The sequence below is a fragment of the Chionomys nivalis genome, chromosome 7, assembly GCF_950005125.1.
Source record: "Chionomys nivalis chromosome 7, mChiNiv1.1, whole genome shotgun sequence".
Classification (NCBI taxonomy): Eukaryota; Metazoa; Chordata; class Mammalia; order Rodentia; family Cricetidae; genus Chionomys; species Chionomys nivalis.
Window position 1 is genome coordinate 46,179,358 of NC_080092.1, and position 23,762 is coordinate 46,203,119.

General features: G+C 43.9%; 1 protein-coding gene across 2 annotated transcripts in view; it reads left to right on the forward strand.

Moving 5' to 3' along the window:
- Positions 1–15,820, forward strand: part of LOC130877853 (heparan sulfate glucosamine 3-O-sulfotransferase 3A1) — a 92,758-nt gene extending 76,938 nt beyond the window's left edge. Inside the window, exons 1-2 of one of the 2 annotated variants that reach the window (XM_057775476.1) lie at positions 10,062–10,102; positions 15,187–15,820. In XM_057775476.1, coding sequence (XP_057631459.1) covers positions 15,194–15,808 — 615 coding nt within the window. In that variant the 5' untranslated portion in view covers positions 10,062–10,102; positions 15,187–15,193 and the 3' untranslated portion in view covers positions 15,809–15,820. Of the gene's footprint in view, positions 1–10,061; positions 10,103–15,186 lie in introns of those variants that run through there. The other variant, XM_057775475.1, reaches the window with a different exon arrangement.
- Positions 15,821–23,762: the final 7,942 nt, after the last annotated feature.

The window sequence follows — 23,762 nt, forward strand, 5'->3', positions numbered from 1 at the left end:
AAACACCAAAGATGACTCAATTTAATTATTATTGCTCATTTGGGATTTTCTGTGGATGGGCCAGCCATGTTTGGATGAGCCATAAAATAAAGATATACACAAATCATGACCTATGACACTCACACAGCAAGATTTATTTTTCAACCCAACTTTCAGTAAATACTAATTATGCTGCAATCAATATTCCTCATATTAATTTTATTCTATTGACAGTAATGGTCTCAATCACTGACAGAGAAATGTTTTCTGAAAAGATCCCGAGAGTAAACAGTTTAGACTTGCATGCCATATGTCTTCCGTCCCTCTTTCTGTGTGCTTTCAGTTCAAAAGCTGAATAGATAGTGTGCAGGCAAATAGGTATGGCTCTTTCGACAAAAGTTTGTCGATTAAAAAAAAAGCTAATTATCAGCATTACTCGATTCTGTGACCTCATAAGGAAACACACACTGGTTAAGCTGTCACTCACCGCTCTCCCTACTCGCATCCCCTGGCACTGTGGGATGCTTGTTATTAGTGTTACATGCAGGTAGAATCAGAAAGTTAAAGAAAATAGGCAGGTTTGGAGTATGAAATTGAGTATGCGATCAGAGATATATAAGGAATTTTTGAAGTATGGAGATCATAATATACTGTGATCAAAAATGTAAAATGCAAAAAAATGTAAAGCTTAAGAAATCAAGTTATTCTTGTGTGTCTTTAAAAGTTGTCTGCTAGAAGGAGAAAAACACAAGATCTTCCGAGTAAATTGGGAGTATTGGGATCATGGGAGAGGGTAGCAGAGGAGAGGGGGAAGAAGAAAGGGGAGTGGAGAAATAAGTATAGCACAATAAAAACAATAAAATATCTAAAGACTGTCAAGGATGAAGGGCACAATTTCTGTATTGTAGAGCCCACATGAAGAAATTCCTCCATTTTTAACATTTACTATGTCTGCATTGTTTACCACCTGTGACTCATAAGAAAAGCTATAGGTACCCCTTAACAGTTTTGCTTACTTGGAATGAAGACTATATATCTGCAAATAAAAGTCTCGTTGCTATTTTCTCATTATGTCATCAGTGTGACTATTTCCACATTATATGTGTGAATTTGCACTCGCATAGATGCCTCAGTGAATAATGGACTGTGGAAATGTGTGCACAAGGACATAGAAAGAGGCCATGCATGGCAGTGGGCAGTGAGTGCACTTTCATTTCTATGATGCTGCATAATTCATGAATGGCAGAGAAAAGTCACAAGTGTGGATTGCATACCGACAACTAAATATACCTTCAATGATGTCACAACCGGGCTGGTTAAAGGATGTATTTAAACATCATTTGTAATTTTTAGTCAATTCATGGGACATTGTCTATTAAATGAATTAAAAATATGAAAAAAAAGGTTGTCTGCCAGAAAATGAAAGCCAGCAAAAGAGCCCAGATAGGCTTGTGTCAGACCATTGTATCAATCTCTAGAAACTGTTGAAAATTCAACTTGTTTAAAATTGACTCATTAAATAGTAAAAACCTGTGCAGTTTAGTTTTAGCAAGGCTTTTTTTGTTGTTGTTTAATGAGCTCCCAGAACCCACTTCGGACACCTCCTAGTTGTTTGTAGAGTTCATGTCATGAGCGCCCCTCTTGCCTGAGCTAGAGACTGGTTCAGAGCAGTACTGCTGGTCTCCTTGTGAGGTGTGTGCTTGTCTTCAAGTGTAAATGCTGTGAGTTCACAGTGAGTGGGAGCTCCTCCTTCAGTCATGAACTGGATCAGGAGAGGCAAAGAACACATGCACACCACACACAAACAGGATACACACATGCATGCAGCTTCATTTCAGGATGTTATTTTGCTAATTGTGCTATTGTTATTTGCTAATTGTCATGCTGTAGAGTGAGGCTTGTGATGTCTGCAATTATTTTTGGTATGTTTCAATATTACTTTAGTATTGTTTTCTATTGCTTGAAAATCAGGGGAATAGAGAGACACCCAGAATGTTGAAGATAAATTTAAAAAGAACATCCAGGGTGTCCAGGCCTCCAGCTACTGCTAGCATTGTAGCTTCTAGCTCTTTTTCTGTCTCAAACTTAAGAAGACCTTTGATTTTGTTCCCACTCTGTGTCTAGGACCAAGACACAGGAAGAAGAAGAAGAAAAGGAGGGAGCAGAAGGGGCTGGAATGAAGGAACCAAAGCCCACCATTGCCAAAATGCAGCAAAGGGATTCCCTGCAGTCTCAGATTTTCTCTGGTCCTGTCCTCACAGGTTCTTCTCCCCTAAAAGCTTTGCACGTTGCTTGCCAAGTCAGGGAGGTGGGGTTGGCCTTATCTCCGACTGCACACGTGCACAGGCCTGATAACTCCAGGCTGAGACAGAGCCTGGCGGAAGCCCTTGCCCACAGTGACACAGCTCCAATGGCGGCTCTCAAGCCCATATTTTATGGAACTCCTGTCAGGAGCCAGGGCGAACTCAGACGGCGACCTGAGAGGCAATCACAGAGGACCCAAGAACTCATCTGCCCTGGGCCCGTGGTTTCCATGCTTTCATTAAAACTCTCCTTCCCTTTTCTAAGTAGTGGACCTAAGAGACGGTCAAAGAATCTGAAGCTGAAGAAAGTGTTTTCTTCCTTTAATGAGGACCCGCGTTTAACAGAATCTTCCTGGTTCCAAGTCATTTAGGGAATTCTCCCCTCTGTGACTGGACTGTGTTTTATTTAGAGTTATCTTGTGTTAGCATATGTTTATTGCACATGATGGCAAATTCTACTCTTCAGGAACCAGCATGAGAGTGGCCATGCTCTGGGCACAGTATGTTTTAGAATTAGGGCAAAATAAAGTAAGATAGAACTGTGGACTAAGGGTGAAGATACCTGGGATCTCAGCCAGCGCTGGGTCAGGGAAACTGAGGAACAGAGTGCGACAGGAAGACACTGGAGGGCTCAGGGGACATCTCCCCAACCCCAGGTCTATGATTCCGTTGAACTTCTCAAGAGACCACGTGTGGAGTTTTCCCATCTTTGAAAGATGTACGTCTCCCTGCCCCTTTACCATATCTGTATCTCTGATGTCCAATGTCTATTTGTAATCTCTTAGTTTGTCTCTCTATCTGTTGACTGTCTGTCTATTGCTCATAAACATGCACACCCTTCAGGGCTTGAGAGTTTCCAGCATTGCTTCCAGAGAACATGTAATGTCCTGTTTTATTTCTGCTACTTGTGGCCTTTCTAACTTCATTAATTGTGCTTTTGTAAGACTTTTATTCTGTTCTGATTTTAGAAGTTACTAACTTTATTTTTTTAATACATACACTTGATTCAAGAAATTCACAGACTCATTCAAGACATTTTAACTTGGCTTGTTCAGTTCTTTGGCGAAAATGAACCTGCAAGTTTTTTGTCCAAAGGCAGAGGCGGGTGTGAATTTTCCTGAATCTTTGCACTTCTGAACATTACATCACTTTAATACTACTACAGGTGAAATAACGCTTAGCTGAGTATAAAAGTGCCTTTTTTTTCCCATTTAAACTTTTACTGCCACTGGGCATTTCCACCAAATAAAGTTGAAAGCTACATTCTCCACTCTCCTCCCCTGTGGAAGAAAGCCCAACTGTGTTATTCTGTTTCTCTTTCCATGCAATTACCTGGGAGACTCCGTGTTCCCAAACCCCATCACACCCACTAGAGCTTGCCCATGTGGATCCTTCCTGGGGCCAAGGGCAACAGCAAGGAGCAAGAGCTGCAGGTGGCGGAGAGTTGTATAAGGAACTGCTTTGACCCAGAGCCAGCCTCAGCCCTCTGTGGAGGGACCTAGGCATAGCTCTACCTCTCAGTGTGGTTTCTTGCTTTCCAAATGTCTCACAGACAGACAAAAGGAGTGCTTGGTCCCTATGAATCTGTCACCATCTTGGAGCAAGCTTTGGGACAACGTAGAGGTGGAAATGTCACCTTAAACTTAGGACAACACCAGTTCCCCAGTGAAGGATCCTTTAGTTCAGAGGGGGTCAGTGACACCTGTGGGTCACTGGTCTAGTTGTACAACAGTGGTTCTCAACCTTCCTAAGGCTGCGACCCTTTGATATAGTTCCTCGTGTTGTGGTGACCCTGACCAGAAAATTATTTTGTTGCTACTCCATAACTGTAATTTTACTACTGTTATGTATTGTACTGTAATCGTCTGATATGGGACCCCTGTGAGGGTGCGACCCACAGGTTGAGAAATGCTGCTTTAGGTCATCAGACAATGACGTGATCAAGGGGGTTGGCTGGGAGACTCTCAACATCTACAGGCATGGTCACTCTTTATACTTGGGATCCAAGATACCTCTTGTCCTCTCCGTTAAGGGTGGTTCCTTGGTATTTTTATGACAACAGATGTATTTTCTGCCTTTCCCAAGTTTCTCAATGAGCAATAAGAATCCTTGATTTTCTGTACCCCTCTAGAGTTTCATTCTTTAAATAAACCCTGGTACGGGTTGAATCCTGAATGCTGGGACTGTCAGAATCGCTTCGCTTCCCTCCTGTCCTTTGATCATTTAGAGTCTGGGAAGGTATTGACTGTCCACAGCACCAGATCATATTCCAGTCGCTCAATCTATCATTTAACTTCTCTCACTGATGGTCTGATTATTAGAATGGCCCATACACGTTTTCTCGGAGTGGGAGCAGCAGTCTCCTTCCTCCTCAGAAGCCAACTCAAACATCAGCAGAAGGGAGTTTTCCTTCCAACTTCACAAGTCACGTTTTGAGTGAGGTCTCACATCCCAACAGCAGGAAAAGAAATATTAGCACAAGTGAGCCTTGGCCCAAGGGACAGCGAGCTGACAGCTCCCGACTCAGTGTGGTTTCCTCCCTTCTCAGACACGCACGGTTAGGGATCTCCAGGGACTACCTGTAGACATTGGCCATCCAGAAAGAAAGTCCTTCCTGGCGTACTCTTTGCCAGAGGCTCGGCTCGCAGACCCAGACTGAGAGCGTGCACACACAGATTGGCAAGATTTATCGATCTCTTAAGGTAAATCGTCCTTGTGTTGCAACCCAGGATTTCCCCTTGCAGCTAGCTGTGCTTCCCTTGTAGAAGAGGGCCTTTAGGAAACAGGATAACGGGCTGTTTCCTGTTTCAAGACACAGGGGCAGACAATTGACATGCCAAGATGAATGGGGCAAGGAATGCTTTTAATAATGAGACATTTATGTACAGTGTCCAAGCTGGCCAGTGAGGCGGACAGGAGGAGTCACACTGCTGCCGCCTGGGTATGCGGAAGGGCTGAAAGAACACGCACTCCAGCACGAGAAAGACCTAGAATTTTATTCTGTTCCTGTTCATCACAACTCTCACTGGGACAAACCGTATTATCTCTCCGTCTTTTGAAACTAAAATTTAAATTCTTAGCTGCTCTGGTGAGACCAGAGGAATTATTCATCTGCCTCAGTCTGTAGTGAATACTTCTTAAGTGTCTACTTTCTGACCAGGGTCTTCTCAAGGCCTGGGCTTGAACTCCTGAGTTCCCCAGATCTGGTCTTTTTAATGAAGCCTGGTCTCTGAACTTCGTCTTGTAGCCATGGCATCGTATTTTCAGGAAGCAAGGGTAGATGCTGGTCTCCTCTGTCATGAACTTGCTTTTGTCAAGTGTAGTCAAGTACCAGCTTTAGACTCCCTGCTCTTTCTGTTGCCACTCTTCAGAGCATTAAATTAGGCAAATTAGTGTCCCGAACCATACACGAGTCATGTTTTGCTGGTGAGGAAATGGAGGCCCAAAGTCTTACAGTGACTTGCTTGGACTTCACAGGCCTGTAAAACAGCCATCTTTCAGAACAACAGCAATGATGTATCTCCATCTGAGTTCCTGGGAAGAAATAACTGCTTTTTGCAAGCAATCCAACCCCACTAACCAGAAAACTACACACATGTTTCTATTTTGGGTTGGGGACTACCCCACCCCAAACAACTTGCTAGTTGGCAAAGTAGTCATCATGTTCTTCCTTTAAACCTGTGTAATCCTCTTTGGAAACGCCCAGGCCACCCCTACATAAATCACCTAGGGCATCCTCATTTCTGGGCTCTAAACATGACCCTTCATCTCCCCCACCTCTGTCTTTCCCACCACCGCCACTGAGTTCCTCTCATTTGGATTTACACTGGGAGAGCTTCTTTCTACATCACACAGCTGCCTGTGTTCTTCTCTATCCCGTCCACTGCTTCCAGTCATTTCCATGTCAGTGATTATGCATCAGTCAGTCTAGACCACCCCATTCATGCAGGCAGACACCCCATCCATCCTCCGTCCAGAGCCCAGGCCTTTCTGCATCTTCCATGGTGTTCTGGGTCACTCTCTTGGGTTCTCATTTTCTCCAGCCACTGTTCAAGCTGTTGTTTTTCATTTGTTTGTTTGTTTTGTCATTTTTTTTGAGACAGGATTTCTCCAGACTGTCTGGAACTAGCTCTTATAGACCAGGCTGGTCCTAAACTCACAGAGATCTGCCTGCCTCTGCCTCCCTGAGTGCTGGAATTAAAGGCCTGTGCAACCACTGCCCAGCTCCAAGCTATTGTTTTAAGTCTTTGTTTATGGATTTCTTTTCTCAGTCCCTTTAATTGCTGGCTTTTTATCTGAATCAATATAAACAAGTCCGAAGCACAGAGGAAGCACCAATTACCATTTAGGTTAGTGTTCTCAACTTTCCTAATGCTGCAACTCTTTATACAGTGCCTCATGCTGTAACAACCCCCAACCATAAAATAATTTTTGTTGCTACTTCATAACTGTAACTTTGTGACTATTATGAACATAATGTAAATATCTGATATGCAGGGTATCTGATATGCAACCCCCCCAAAGGGGTTGCAACCCACAGGTTGAGAACTGCTGTATTATCATTAGTGCCTATTTTTATTATATTATTATTAATTCACATATACATGAGGAGATCATAGGTGCACTTTACCTTACAGATCTACAACAATAAACTGAGAATGCTATTTCCAAAACATTTTGCAATCCCCACTCACAATACTATCTTCAGATAATTTCTCCCTGTTGGCCGGATTCCTGAGCATCTTCTCTGTGGCAATTCCCACCACTGTGCCCCAGCTGTGGGCACAGCCATCCACATGTAAGATGGAAGTTATGCAGTTCTTGTGTTTTTGGTTTGTCTGGGGTGATAGCAAAGTGGTCACGGGTGGCCTAGGTGGCCAAAGCCCACTCCTTTTCCTCTGTCATCTACATTTCTACAAATCAGAGATAAGCCTGTTTTGGCAAATGCAATTTTTGTTCTCTTTGGGCTTTACAAAGTATGTGCTTTTCTTGGAGCCTTGCGGGAAACTGGCCATTTATTTACATAAAACCACACAAATTGGAGGATACAGCTCCACTGTAGGCTTGCACAAAGTGGATGCGCTGTGTGAGGAACATCCAGACAGGTGTGCTCCATCACGTTAAAAGCTTTTGTTCTTCCTTCTCCACACTGATACCCCGTGGGCAACAACCCTTTGGACATTTAGTCAGATACAATGGTTTTTTATTTTGCTTTGTGTTTCACAGATATGTGTGTGTGTGCACGCATGTGCGTGCAAGCATGTGTACAGTCATGGAAGAGGCACACACATGCCCGTGGAAGTCACCGGCTGATGTTAGGGATCCTCTGTTTTCTCCAGTTGTTTCTCCACCTCATTCTTTTGAGCCAGGGTCTCTCACTGAACTTGGCTGAACTTGGAGTCCACTGATTCAGCTGAATAGGCTGGCCATCAAGTCCCAAGGATCCGCTGGTCTCTGCCTCCCCAGTGCCAGGATTACAGACAAGCCATGCTGTCTCTGGCTTTTTACATATATTCTAGGCATCTGAGCTCAGGTTGTTAGGCTTCTACAGAAAGTGCTTCATCAACTGAGCCTTCTTCCCAGCTCTGACCTCAACTTTTCGTGGAGGATGCTGTATTACCTGTTGCTATGCTAAAACATGATGCCCAAAGTCATTCATAAAACAAAGTGTTTATTTGTGGCTGACAGATCCATAGGAATAGATAAGAGTCCATCTCCACCATCTCAGAAACATAGCTGCAAGCACCATTCATGGTGGCAGAATCAGCTGAGAGCTCACATCTCAAACCATCAGGAGACAGAGAAAGCAAACTTGAAATGGAGCAGGTTTTTAAACTTTCAAACCCCACCCCAGTGACATACTTCCTCCACCAAGGCCACACCTCCAACCTCATCCCCCCCTCCCAAGCAGGAACACCAACTGAGGACTAAGTATCCAGTACCAAAGACTCCGAGGGGTATGTCATTCAAACCATTGCAACAGTCATACAGCAGATGCATTGCCAGGACCAGCCGTGTTTATTGGTGTTGTTTGAGACTCATCCACAAGCAGGTGTGACTGGCAGATGTGAAGGTACCCATTCTGACTGCCCTGTGTTGGATATGTTTCTGTGTTTTGGAGAGCGTATGGGGACCTTGAATTTGGGACCATCATTAATATGTGAACATGGATGAACGGCTGTACAAAATCACGAGGTGTAAAGTTGCTGGAGACGCATGCTCACTCTGGTAAATGGTGCCAACCAGCTCTGGAATCATCTTGTAGGCTTGCTCTCCACCAGCAAGATGCCAGTTAATGCTCATCCTCACACGCACTTGGAAACCTCATTTTCTTTCAACGCGTTTATTTTTTCTTTAACTTATTGACTCGGAGTCCTTTCTATATCACAGATACGGCTCTTGAGAGATATTTTGTAAGCATTTTCTCTCACTCTGGAGCTTGCCTCTTTACCCACTTGGTGGCATTGTCTGATGAAAAAAAGCTTTATTTTTCATTTACTCCAACTTATCATCCTATTACATTTATTTCTTCAACACAGTCTATACATTTTCCCTCCATCTGAATCATGAAGCTACTCTTGGAAATTTTCCTCCTGCTTATGTCTATAAGCAATATGTGGAATTGACTTTTATGTATAACAAGAGGTTGATTGATTAAATGCAACTTATTAACAACAAATAGGAGAGGTGTTGAAGGAGCTACGGGCTGTGTTCCTGCCGCCCCAGCTCATGGTCGCCTGGCTAGCTTATGCCCCAAAATAACGACACACAAACTGTATTCTTTTAAACACTGCTTGGCCCATTAGCTCTAGCCCTTACTGGCTAATTCTCATATCCTGATCAACCCATCTCTAATAATCTGTGTAGCATCAGTCTTAACAGGAAAGATTCAGCATGTCTGACCTGGCGGCTTGCTTCATAGCTTCTGGCTCTGAGATGAGCTGCCCTGCATCTGAGCTCACTTTCTCTTCCTCCCAGCATTCTATTCTGTTTACTCCACCCACCTAAAGGCTGGCTAATCAAATGGGCCAAGGCAGTTTCTTTAATAGCCAATGACCTTCCTCCATCATTTCCCCTTTTCTGTTTAAACAAAAAAAAAAAAAAGGAAGACTTTGTGGATTGCGTCTATACCAATATGGTATGATAGACCACGCCCTCCTGAAAGGTTGCTGTGAACACCTTCAGAAAATTACTTCACTCAACTGCCGACTGAGATGACCCTGACACACAGGTTACACCAAGAAAGATCTGAATACAGCGCCCCCATAGAGCAGGAAGCAGTTTGGAGAAAAAAACTGCGCCCATGTTCCCAAATATTGTTTATAAATGTTCTTTTACATTTAAAGGGGGATATGATATAGATATGAATAATTTGCATTGGTGTGGATTTGAAGGTCAATTTTGTTATATGTATATGCATATTTCTAATCTTGATTAAGGTATTGTGATTATATAGTTCATTTAAAAATGTAATGTATATAGGTTGTTAATGGATAATCATTGATAATTGTCAAGCTTTTAGTCATGTTAGTTAGATTTTCTAGATGTGCATAGATATAGTTCAGCTAGATAGGCATTTTTCATATCTTTCAAAGACTGCAGAATATGGCATTTAATGTTTTAATAACTTAGGGCTTTTCATGATAATGAGACACTTCTGCTCCTGGCAGCACCAATCTACTTCAAGAGGAAGATGGGCACTGAAGAGGCTCCTTAAGGAGTTTGATAGCCATTTGGGCAAGAAACTGCTCTTGCCTGGACTGTTGCATAAACTGGACACAGAGAACCCGCAGAAAGAAGACTGCTGAACTTGCCTAAAGGTGAGATGGTTTTTCGGGGTTCCTGACTCATAAAAGAGTCTGCGAGACATTCTGCAGGACACAGCAAAAAGTGACTGAACTGTCTTTGGAATTTCCTGCTTGATGAAAAATGTCTGCTGGATACTATGGACCTGAAGGCTGAAGATGGATGCCCCAACAGTACAAAAGAACTTTGGGTGACTGTCCAGGCAGCGAGATGTCTCTGTCATTTCTAGAGTTTTGGATCTCTTGTTTGCTTAGGTAATATTATATCCTTCTGGAGTCTTTGATGGAGTTGAAGAATGGTTAGTTATAGTTTTCCTTAGTTATGATAAAAGATAAAATAGATATAAATATTGTAACTTTAATTCTTGCTTGATAACTGTTTTGCTATATGTAATCTTACTATGTTAAAGTGAAAGCCTTTCTTTTTTGTTTAAACAGAAAAAGGGGAAATGATGGAGGAGTTAATTTCATTGGTTAAATAAAGAAACTGCCTTAGCCCTTTAATAGGACAGAAAATTAGGTAGGTGGAGTAGACAGAACAGGATGCTGGGAGAAAAAAGCCGAGTCAGGGAGTTGCCATGATTCTCGCACTCCAGACAGACGCAGGTTAAGATCTTTCCTGGTAAGCCAGCTCATGGTGCTACACAGAATATTAGAAATGGGTTAGATCAATATGTAAGAGCTAGCCAATAAGAGGCTGGAACTAATGGGCCAGGCAGTGTTCTAAAGAATACAGTTTCCATGTAATTATTTTGGTGCATAAGCCATGTGGGCGGCCGGGTGCCGGGGACGCAGCCCTGCTGCTCTTATTACAACAGAGAGGAATGTTTATCCATCCATCTGTTTACTTATTCATCCATCCATTTATTCATTTGAAGCTACCTCCAGAGATGGGTGTCAGCAATTATGTAGGGAAGGTGGGGATCAAGAAGACAGTGCGAGGGCAGTAGGAACCCAGTAGAAAGGGCCCAAATTGGTAGGAATGACTGAACACATGGCTCCTTTCTGTATCTTCTTGTGTATATTAGATGCATACTGAATGTAGTTGCCAAGCGGCCTGGACAGCTCTTTCTAGATGATTCTCATGGTAACTGAGGTACCTGTATGCAGACAATGGTGAAGCATTAGTTGCCTGATACAAGGGGGCATCCTAGTCCTCAGACTGTCTGTGAGGCCCCACCACAAAGACAGGTGCGTCCCCTGCTCATTGTGGAGAGGGAGCACCCTCCAGATCTCTAGAACTCTTCTGCCTTAAACTATTGTCCCATAGAGATCACCCAGTAATGAATCAACTCCAAAGTGAAGGTGCCGTGATGTCCGAAGCTCTTTCTGGCGTGATGACCCCTTGTGGGAGATAACCAATCCACTTACAGAATGTGCTCATCTCTCCCAACACAACCAGCCAACTTATGTCTCTCCAAAGACAGTGACCAGCTCATGACCTTCAATGTCTGTGCTGATGCTAGATACCCCGGGGTCATGACAAACAAGGTATTTGCAATTTTATCTGGAGTCCTATTATTTGTACCGAGGGGCCCTCCTGCCATTTGGGAATCAGGGCACAGGTCATCACCCCCTTCAGAGTAATGCTTCCTATGAGCTCTGCAGCAGTCACGTGGACAGTCCTTTAGAGGCTTGGTTCCTGAGGCATTAGGCTTGGCTTTTCTGTTGAAATGAATAAGTTGAGCTTAAGTTGTCTCCCCTGAGCCCTGGCAGCCTTTAGAAGGGATAAGCCACAAACGCGATTTTCTGATTTCAGATCAGCTTGACAAACTGTCAAAAATTATTTTATTTCCCTTTGGTCTAGCAAGATGAAAACAAAACCACAGCCCCTTTGCGTACTCACCCCCTGCACTTAGTTATCTTTAAGTTGAAAGATGCAATCTAGCTAGATCCAGCTTTCAAAGCCTTTGTTCCTTCTTGACTGCTTAAAACTGAAGACTCGTTGTAAACTGTGCTTAGCGGAAAGTTTACCGTCTCCGTGTCCTAATGGGTCGGAGCGCTGACCACACATGCGCAGTGCCATCAGTCTTCAGAACTCTTGCTCTTGAATTGCTACCCGTGATGCAGCAGATCTCTACTCTTGCTCTAACTAGTTGGGTTTCTCCATCCCATGAGTTATAGGAGGTGATGAGGCTAGCTTTCTTGGGAAGTCCTGTTTGGGCCATCTCCCTTCAAGCACCAATTTGGGATAGGCTTTTTAAACTATGGCTCCTTTTTCTGAGGTTTAGTAGTGTCTGTTTTGGCCAAGCACAGACTGCAACTTCAGTCTCCGAAGAAGGTTCCCAGGGGGTTTCCAGAGACAAGCCAGCCAAGAGCGTCAGAGAGCAGTCTGCTATCTCTTTAAGATTCAAGGCAAAATGTGAAGTCAAGTCTTTATAACTCAAAGAGTCCAGACAAAGAGGCAGAAATCTGCCTCTGTGTCTTTAAGACAACGCACACCCCTCACCCCTCCAGAGTATTTGGTGTTTTCTTAGAGCCCAACACTTTTTCATAAATTTGATCACATTCCTTTCACTGGGAAATCCCACCATCATGAGACAGGCTTGTACAAGGGCATCGTAAGTTTTGGAGTCTGACTCCTCAGAGAATCTGGCACGCACAGGTGAGGAAGGGTGATGGGCATCTCAGTCTAGTGGCACGCACTCTGTGCTCACCTACACCCAGCCCTCGAGGTATATATAGGAGATGGTTAATGTGGCGTATCCTTTTATAAATTGCAAAATTCTTTAAATATTAAAAATAAGAGCTGAGCACCATAAATCAATATCCGACTAGCATTCTCCCTCAAAGAAGAGGAAAATCATGTGATTCAAATTGCCAAAGTAACAAATAAAGGAGGAAGACTCACTCCATTGTATGAGCCGAGGCATTGTTAGCACTAGACACTGCCAAGGCCAAAGAAAGTGTGCCAGAAATAACCCACATGGGAGCACGAATACTTGCGAAGTAATTGAGCGCATATCTGCCAGTTGGCTTTAAGACAATCCAGTTGGCATGGTTAGGGAGTAGATGGGGTGGGGGGGGGGGCTCATAAGTGAAACTGGCCATCGTTATGTGTTCTTGAAGGAGGTATGATGTGCGTGAGGCTTACTTGACATGTTTTCCTCTTTTACGTTTGACATTTCCCACTTAATGTGTACTTAGCAGATAGTGTAGGTGGGGAAGGCGGCAATACAGCAACAAGGAGAAGCGCCCAACACAGAGCAGATCCTTTTTAGTACATACGCAAAATAGGTACTACAGAACTGTGAAAGTAAAACCACCGTGAGAATTAAAAAATAAACACAGTCATGGGTAATATATGCCTCAAAAGGGAAATCAGAACTCTTCAGTGTAACTGATGGGTATTGACAAAATGATGATGCTTAAGAAAGTTGATCAAGTCCCAACTGAAAAATAAAGAAGACAGATTGGAAGGAAAAAAAAAAACAAACATGTAGTTAAATCCCTTGGAAGGGACCAACAACGCACAGCTTAAAAAACAAAGGAAGCATTAAAAAAAAAAAGCTAAAATGCAAATCAGTGAATTAGAAAATGGGGTGGAGGTCTGACCGAGAAGGAATGAAAAAAGACAGAAGACACAAACTGTGGCCAAGAATGGAGACAGAATGCTCACTAGATGATTTTTAGAAACATTGTAATTTCTCAAATCCACCCAAGACAAGGTAGGGTATCAGAGCAGGTCAGTGTCCATACAGGAAAGAGGAAGGCACCCAGTGCCCACACTCTCCTTCCTGCCCCCAACATAGGCATTATCAGCCCTGGATGGAAGGGACTCCTTTCAAACGCCAAAGGAATAGAAAAGAAATAAAGATATTTAGACCAGGACAATCGGGACTTTTCAAACCATTACAGACGGGATGGAAAGAACCCCGAGGAGCTGTGAAGACAAGCATTTTGTGTTATATAAAAGTCATTTTCTCGGGACTCATGAGGCTTACCAGCCCCACAAAGAGCCCCAGTGGGGGTCTGAAGTCCAGGCTAATACCGCCGCCCCCCACCTTTTTTTTCCCCACATGCCCTGTCCCTTTGCATGCAGCTGTAGCATTATGTGTGCTCCAGTGTGCGGTACACGGGTGTCCTTGTCACTGTCCTTTGCCTTTGGGGCCTCCGTTGCACAGGAACTTTGATAAGGTAACAGCCAGTTTGATTAAGTGACTAACAGACAGATAGTGTATACAAAATGGATATGCTGGACAAAGAAATGATTCGTGTCCTGGATAGACAGAAGGGGACTGTGGGAGATTTCCACTGTGCTGTTTGGAACGGCATGCAATTTAAAAATTACAGATTGTTTAGGCCTGAAATTTCTGTGCAATAATTTTGGGCTGTTGTTGGAGACAAGTAACCAAAAGTAGGGTAGAGTAAATAGTTTAAAGAAGAGGTACTTGTACATTTTGATATTCGACTTCAAAGGAGGGGCTGGAGAGGTGGCTAAGGGATTCAGAGCACCTTCTGCTCTTTCAGAGGACCAGAGTTCAGCCTCAGGAGGCGCACAGCCATCTTTAACTCCGGCCCCAGGAGAGCCAAGGGCCACTTCCAGGCACTAGAAGTACCAGTCGTCATTTGCACAAACCCACACATAATTGTACAAAACCACATACAGTTAAAAAATAAAATAAGTCCTTAAAAAGGATTCCTTTGTTAATGAGGAAACCCTTTTTGAGAGAAATTATTGGCATGTGTATAAAGGACAAAGCTACACTTGGGGCAGGTATGGACAGGATGGCATCGGGTATTTTGATGTCATTTGATATTATGACGTTGTAATTCACCTACAGAAAGCACGGGTGCCGAGTATCATAGATGGATAACTAACAGAGTCTTTATTCTGTGTTGGGAGCATTTCTGAGCGCTTGCGGTGCATTAATTACCACAGGAATTGTCTGACAGGAGCAATATGTGTGTTCTGAGACCCATGCTCAAGGAATCTAGAGCAGTTAAGGCCAGTTGGCATTCAGGAAGTCAGGGAGCTGGAACTACAACCGGCCAGGAACATGTGAACTCAGATTGGATGCTTCTCCAGTTCTTGGGGTCCAGAAGGAGACTTGGCTTACTCTCTCCCCAGATTCTAACATGTTTTCTGCTTCCCACAGGGACCTGATGCCCAGAACCCTGGAGGGACAGATCACCATGGAGAAGACGCCTAGCTACTTCGTGACCCGGGAGGCACCAGCGCGCATCTCGGCAATGTCCAAGGACACCAAGCTCATTGTGGTGGTGCGCGACCCGGTGACCAGGGCCATCTCGGACTACACGCAGACGCTGTCCAAGCGGCCGGACATCCCCAGCTTCGAGAGCCTGACTTTCCGCAACCGCAGCGCGGGCCTCATCGACACGTCCTGGAGCGCCATCCAGATCGGCCTGTATGCCAAGCATCTGGAGCCCTGGCTGCGCCACTTCCCGCTGGGCCAGATGCTCTTCGTGAGCGGGGAGCGGCTGGTCAGCGACCCAGCTGGGGAGCTGCGTCGCGTGCAGGATTTCCTGGGCCTCAAGCGCATCATCACCGACAAGCACTTCTACTTCAACCAGACCAAGGGCTTCCCGTGCCTCAAGAAGGCGGAGGGTAGTGGCAAGCCGCACTGCCTGGGCAAGACCAAGGGTCGTGCGCACCCCGCCATTGCGCGCGAGGTGCTGCGGCAGCTGCGTGACTTTTACAGGCCCTTCAACCGCAAGTTCTACCAGATGACCGGCCGCGACTTCGGCTGGGATGGATAGCAGATATAATTTAAAAAGAAAAAAAATTATCAAAATATAATATATTTTTTTACCCGTCGGTAGAGAAAAGACATTTTAATATTTGTTTATTAAGTACGTGTTGCAGTAGTTTATTTTTTTTTCTCCTGTTTCTATGAATAACCAGCATCAAATTTGCCCCTCCCATCTTCAGTTTGTTTATGTTCTGAGCACTTTTTCGCAAGGATAAGCACCAGTCACCGCTAAACGGTTTAAGAAAATTCTCAGCGTAAACCTCCCTTCTGTGAAGTACGGAAACCTGATAGAGTTGAGCCTGGCCTTCCCTTTTTCTATCTTTCTTCTGTACCAATTTTTCTGCTAAGTCACTTCGCAGTTAATGATACTCTACATGGGCACAGGGCAGGTTTCCATTGCAGTTTTGACCCTCACACTATTGCTGTAAGTGTTTAGGGCATTTTTGGAGATCATCATTTTCTATTTTAGAGGTAAGGGAAACTGAGTCTCAGGGAGGTTGAATGACTTGTCCTAAATCCTGGTGCTGGATCCTGGGCAAAATCCTGTCTGCCACTTTGACTCTATTTTATGACAGGGAGAGGGGGTTGCTTAAGACACCTGGGGCTTTAGAAGCTCTGGAGTGACCCCACGAGGGCAGAGGGGCCTTGTTACTGCAATCTGAGTTCCAGGCTGGCCTATGGCACACAGCCTCATTACATAGCTGTATTCATGGAAGTCACTGAGATGGGGACACAAGCTCTCTGGGGAGCCTGTCTTGCCTCTTGGCTGATCAAAGAGCGCTGAGCCTAGGAAATCTGACCCATGGCTGGTCATCTGAGTTGCAGAGAAATTCCTGAATTCTTCTATTGAGGGAAGATGGGCAGACACAACCAAGAGTGTAGCAGGGTGCTACTTTCCTTGTTCTTGAAAGAAAAATCTTCCTTTCTGTGTAGTATCTCATCCCTGATCTCAGTTAGGAAACCTTTCCGGCTCCCCCAGTTTTCAGATTGAGAGACCTGTCACTCACTTGCTCTGCCCGCCTCCCCATTTCCTTCTCATAGGAGTTACAACCTAAAGTTCATTAACGATTGGAAAACATTCAAAGAAGCACAGCTGTGGGTGGAATCCCACCCCCATCTTGCCTGTCCCCTGTCTAAATGGCTCAAATGAATCAACAGTTTATTGAGAGTGCTCCTTGCTCTCTGAGTGGGTATTAACGAGATTAGCATTAATGGGAATTAAATTGCTTTAGGAGAAGCACATAGGCACTGAGCACACACAGCATTCTTAATTAGTCCGTCAGCAACATTTTATTACAGGTTTAAGAACAGAAAGGAAATGTTTGCTATTCCATCAATATTGTCTTTATGTACTAAAATTTAAAGGGCCAGATACTCAAGTATACTAAAATAATATTCTGCTTTCCTTTGCTGTCAATCAAGTTAATATTGTTTTACAATATGCTGGATGACTCTAAGCTTGTCGTAGGTGCTCCGTCACAGATGTCCATGTCTCTTAAGAAAACTAATACGGGTTCAAAGGGAGTGAAAACTGCTTTTTAACTTTCTACATATTTTGTCATCTGCAGGTTTATTTGTTAATGTCCCCCTTATGGGAGTTAAGCCCCAAACTCAGGTCCCTTTTTCACTTTGTCTCCTTCCCCTCGGCACCCTCAACGTCCAGCACCGCAGTCTGTTTTTAGACGACGTGAGTCATCACCAGCAGCCACAAGAAACTTGCTTTAAGCTCTGCTCACCTTTTAATTTGTTCTGTTTGTGCTTCTGAATCTTTTGTACTCCTCTCTCTGCCTGTCATTATGCAAAAGCGGCTTGCACAAAGCCGGAATTGTATCTAACAGCTGCACTCAGTAACCTTTCTCTTTTCCCATGGAAGAGATAATAAAAGAACAAAACTCAGTGCCAAGGATCTCAATTTTGCTTTGTCAAAGTTTGCGGATGTTTTTGTTCATACGATTTGAGATACGAATGAAAAGAGTCCTCCGGGCAAACTTTCGAGCTTGTAAGTGTCCTTAAAGGGGTCTAAAGTTTTGAATCTTGGTCTAATGGATAATGAACAAGACTGAGGTTCTCTCAGTTTCACAGAGGACAAGCAACAGAAGGTTTCTGTTTTCCCCGGAGAGCACACTCCTGCTGTGAATGGAACTGGCCTCCCATTTATGCCATGCATTTAGCCACACCAAACAATAGGCTTTGATCTCAGGTGGAACGTGAGCCCTCCTTCCTTGAGCTGTCTTCTGTGAAGCCATGCTCACCATCCCGCGCTTCCCTTTGGGCTGGAACATTGTCCAGGACAGCAGCTTCAGGCTGAACCCTCAGCTTCTGGACCATGCGTGCAGCATAAGAGAGTATCACTGAGCAGCTGAGATCCACTGATATTATTCCAATATCTGGGCAGGAACAGGTTCCTAGAAAATAGATATTTTTTATCTTACAAGGATTAACCACACTCTAATTTTCTTATGTTTGTAAGATCTTCAACCCTAAAATAAACTTCAATGGCAATGTGACTCAAATCTTCAGCTTGTATTCCAATAGAGGGTTTATAAACATAGATGCATCAGTAAATGCCCAGCCCCCAATTTTACAGTTGCAAATAGAATGAGTTTCTCCTAGCATCCTCGTCTGTTCTGCCAGCTGAGCCATACCAAAGCTGTCACCCACAAACGGATCTGTGAAATAGCAATGCCTTATAGTCACAGAGCAGACTACCCCTTCAGCAGTTGAGAGCAATTACCGCTCTGCCAGAGGACCAGAGCTCAGTCCTGGCACTCACAATTGCCTGTGAATCCAGTCTGGTGATCCGATGCCCTCTTCTAGCCTTTGGAAGCACCACAAGTGTGCACCCACCCACACCCAAGCACGTGTGCGCGCACACACACACACACATACAGAGTAATACATCATCATACTGTAAACAGCAGCTCTCAACTCTCATTAGCATTTGCTTTACAGATGAGGAAGTTGAGATTCCAGAGTGTTGTCCTTAACAAAAGGTAACTTTCCATCCATAGAAATGTTGAGCGGCCCTTTTTGGTGTCCCTAGAGATCAGAGCTACTGATATTTCAAAGGCTGATGTCTCGACTGCTACCAAATCCCTGTACTACCCAGATAGACCTTCAAGACAAAGAATGGTGTCAATCAAGATGCCAGTCATGCCGAGGTTCCCAGCTCAAAAAAAATGAAGTCAGTCAGTCATAAGGTCAGTGTGTGTCTATGAATAAAAGCTACATTTGTACTGATGTTTGGTTACTAGCTTCTCCAACACCAGTCCAGCATTTTTGTTGGAACTTGTAGTGAGGACATCCACATGTCAAGAGACATACTAAGGAGAACAAAATCGGCCCTTTCTTGTTGCAGTTTCAGGAGCAACTCCTAACAGACAGAGAAGGACATCTCCATGAAGTGGGATGGGTAAACTTCAGGAGGGAAATAATGACCTAACGAAACAGGCATTCTCAAGTTCAAACACTGTAGTTTCAATTTGTGTCCATAATACCATGACAAAAACAGAGTGACTAGAGAGAAGCAAATAGCCCATTTCACCTAAATGGCTCAATTCAGACTGATGTTTTACAGTTACCAATGTCCTCAGGCTGCTAAGCAACAGCAAAGACAGGAAATTCCTATTGCCTCAAAGCACAGAAATCCTTGTGTTTTCTTTTTGTAGAATGGAGGAAAGCAGCCGTGGCTCTAAACATAGGGCGAGAGTCACTGATACTCAGTCCCATGCAAGCTGCTCTGTAAGTAATCACTCAAATTCTGCAGCATCAACGAAAAGAGGACTTCACCATCCTGCACCTCGAGCCCCTTTGGGAAACATCAGTGATACTATAGTATCCTTGGCCCTTGAAACAATGCCATCAACACGCAGACACATCTGTATTTAGCCTTAGTCCTGTGCGAGGAGAATATGAACAGGAAATTACGGACCTCTTCCTTAGATAATGGAGCGCATCGGATGGCAGACCTTCTCTTTAAGACCTGACAAAAGATGGATCTGGGAAAATTATGAGACCTTGGAACATCCTGAGTGAAGCGATAACATAGTGGAATTTCACTGTGCTTGGAGAAAATAAAACTAAATATAGAAATTGTTTCTAATATATGAACCCATTGTGAAGTATTAGGCAACACTAGTATGTTGTGGGCTATAACCCACACTCCTAGTTTAGTTTAGTTTAGCTTAGTTTAATTTAGTTGGTGGTGTCCTTTTAATAGTCATATACTCAACAACTTACTCTCCCCTAGTTTTACTGTCAACTAAAAGGTGAAGCCGGTGGAGGAACACATTCTGTTGAGCCTTTTCTCTCCTTACACGGCTGGATGTGGTCGTCTCAGTGCTTTTGAGGATCAGGCACGAGAAGGTTGATTCTTGGTTAGCTCTGCTTGGTGGCACATGACTAGGCTGTATTTCTGGTTTGGGGCTAATCTGTTACTCTCCATGCTGTCACACTCCGGCTCATGTGCCCCAGGTCTCTCTCCAGGTCACTTTTAGTGTGTCTAGAGTGTTTGTCACCCCTGAAATCTTGCTTTTATTGGGAATTGTGTGATGGGTCCCATTGCCTCCCACCTCTGGTGGTCTGGTGCCTCTTCCAACCGTGTGTTGTTGGTATGACTGATCATTTGTCCCTGGCTTTCCTAGCCTTTCCTAATGCACGTACTCAATGATGTTCATGGTCTGTTGCAGGCTCCCGGAATAAGTGCACCCTGAACAGCTGCTGTCAACATCAGCTCTCAGAGAGCGATGAGAATGCCTGATGCCAATGCCTAAAAGCTAAAGGTGCTTCTGTCCCCCAAGAGATTTCACTATGAGAAAATGTCCCAAATGAAGACATTGAATTAATGTCAAAGTATGAGGCACACTCTCTGTCAGAGATGGGAATGTCCTTCTTACTAGGACAGACACTTGGCTTCCAGTGCTTCACCTCACCTCTCACCACCAGTAGGAAGAATCCAGTCAGTAATGTGGCTTTCCACTCTGAAAGGTTGTCTCCCACCAGGCTGCTGGTGGATTTTTCTCTCCTGCCTGTCCTCCCACAAAGCACTGGAGCTTGGAGTTCTTTATTTCAAGCCTCTAACAGTGAGCAGTCAGAGAAGAGTAGTAATTAGGGAAGCTTTCTAGTAAGTTCACTGTAATTTTTCAATAGAAACAAAGGTCTTTTATCAAGGACATCAGTTGATACCCCTAGAACCAAACCTTTTTTCTTATCCCTGGCTATAAGATCTTACCCTAAATCCTGCATCAGTTGTTCCGTCACTAACAGACCAACTAAATATTCTGTAATGGTGATACTAGACCTTCATATGGGATAAGATAGCACAGTTGCACACAGCTTAAGGTTTGAATGTCTTTTCCTTTTATTACAGATTAAAAACATATGATCCACCGGCCTCATCTCATCTATTTCACCTGAGGTTACAAATCTCTACTACGCACCCATGGTACCCACTGTCGGGTTCCCTCACCACGTCTTCAGTGCTTACCCCTCAGGGTTGCAGCGGTATTTAATTTGTATTTTAATGAATTAAGTAATAGAGAACAGCTACACTAGTCCACCATACAGGCCAGGCAGTGGTGGCTTCCACCTTTAATCCCAGCAGCCACACTAGTTAGCCATAGGGGTCGGGCGGTGGTGGTGCACACACTCCTTTAATCCCAGTACTAGGGAAGAGTCTAAGACAGGAGGAGAAAGGTCTCAGCTCACTCTCTTCCTGAAGATTAGTGGAGGTAGGATTGCCATTTTCAGTCTGAGGTAGAGGTAAGAGCCTGTGGCTGACTGTTTTGCTTTTCTGATCTTCAGGTTGAACCCCAATATCTGACTCTGGGTTTTTATTATTGGTGCTACACAGTGTCTTACCAAACTGCTCTCCTCCTGTTCCTTCCCATTATGGCTATGATCTTCTTTTTAATTTCTCTATCTGGTCCCATTTTCTTCCCCTTTTCCCAACAATCTGCTTTATCAGTTCTACTACTAAGTTGTTTGTCTATGCTGCTGCTTCTGAGGTGTTTTCTAGGAAACTGGACCTGCTCTGATCTGTGTGTCCCTGTCAGTCCATCGCCTCCTTCAGAAACATTGCTGCCCATGTGCTGTTTAGGTGTAGGGATGAGAATGATTGTGAACAATGCAACGAATGTCATTGATTATCTGAGAATCATGTTTTGATTCCACCTCTTTGGGTAGAGAAAGTATCTCTGAGATATAGTTTCACTCTATAGCCCAGAAACTTCAGCGATTCATCTGTCTCGGCCTTGCAAGAACTAGGATTCTGAACATGCATGTCATGGCTGCTCCCATCTCTTCTTTTTAATGATGTCTCAGACTTCTAGCCCCTTCTATCCCAATGGTGAAACTCTGTGTCCCGTGAACATTGTATATTTGACTTCAACACCGACGGTGAAGTCAATTGAATCAGTATTGTGGAATTTCCATTTCTTATATATGAGTCAAACCAACAATAATGATCAAATACCACTGTCAGGGTCTTGTCCATCCCCAAGACATGTCTGGAGACATTACATGTTTCTTTGTTCTTGAATATTTTTAATCTTATATGGGTGAATGTTTTGCCTACATGCATATATGTACATCATGTGTCTATCAAGGATGCCAGAAGAGGGCATGTGGGTGCTGTGAATCAAACCAGGGTCCTGTACAAGAGCAGCTAGTGCTCTTAATGGCTGAGTCACCACTCCAGCCCCTGGAGACATTTGTGAATGGTTCTGTCAGCAGTGACTACTTTGAGTCTATTTTAAGAAATGATCACCAGTGCCAGGCATTGCAATGCACAGCTATCGTCTTGGAACTTGTAAGACCAGAGCAGAAACAATCACAAGTTCAAAGCCAGCCTAGGCTAGAGAATAAGAGCCTGTCTCAGGAGAATCAACAACTTTACCCTTTCACACACAAAGCCACCAAATTGTCCGTGCCATACGGCCACAAAATACTTCTTTTTTTCTCCAAAGCAGTCACATTTGCCAGGGTAAGAGAAAATGCCACTGCCTTTGAAATGTGCCTTGTGTGTCTCTTCCCTTGCTCCGGGATGTCCTGATATTACCCCGGCCTTGAGCTCTGAGACCGTATCTTATATCTTTCTTTCCCAGCTTCTAAAATAATTTTGCAAAAAAGACTCAGCAAGGAAGTTCTTACTAACAACCTTAAATGGAGGCTCTTCTGATCCATTCATTTTGCCCCTTTAATTTTCAGACTGCCCCCAACCTTGAATAGTAAAATATAGCAATAAGAAAACTCCTTCCTTCCTGTGTTAACTGTGGCTTCTCTCTTTGATTTGGTCCAGACAGGCTGCTTTGACCTGCTGTTTTCTGTAACTTCTCAAGCTCCTAGTGAGTCTTCTGTCTCTTGTGTCCTTTCCATTTTCAAAGAAAAAGGAAGCCAGAAACAACCACCTTTGCAGGGTATAATTCAGTGTGCTATCTGCTTTGACAATGTTGTCTTAGAACCATCATTCCCATTCATTTCTAGTCTTACCCCTATCAGAAACACCCTACTCATTAAACGTTAACTTCCCACTCTCTCCACTTCCTGTCCCTGGTGACCACCATTTTACTTTATGTCTCCACGAATGGCGACTCCAGACACTTGTCTAAGTAGAGTATTGTAGTAGACGGCACTTTGTAACTACTTTATTTCCCTAGTGCAACCATTTTAAGCTTATTCACACTGTAACTTGTTTCAGGATTCCTCTCCTCTTTAAGGAAGAATAATATTTCACAGCATAAACAGACACAGGGAGATATAGGCCACATCTCATTGTTCATTCATCGACCAGCACACAGTAGGCCTGCTTCTACTTTTTAACTGCTGTGGAAAAGACTTCCGTGAACATGGCACACACTGACCTCCTGGACAGTCTGGCTTCAGTTTTCTGAGTGCACATTATGAACGGAATTTGCTGGGTCATGTGCTAACTCTAACTTTTTAAAGGCCTTCCAAGCATCTGC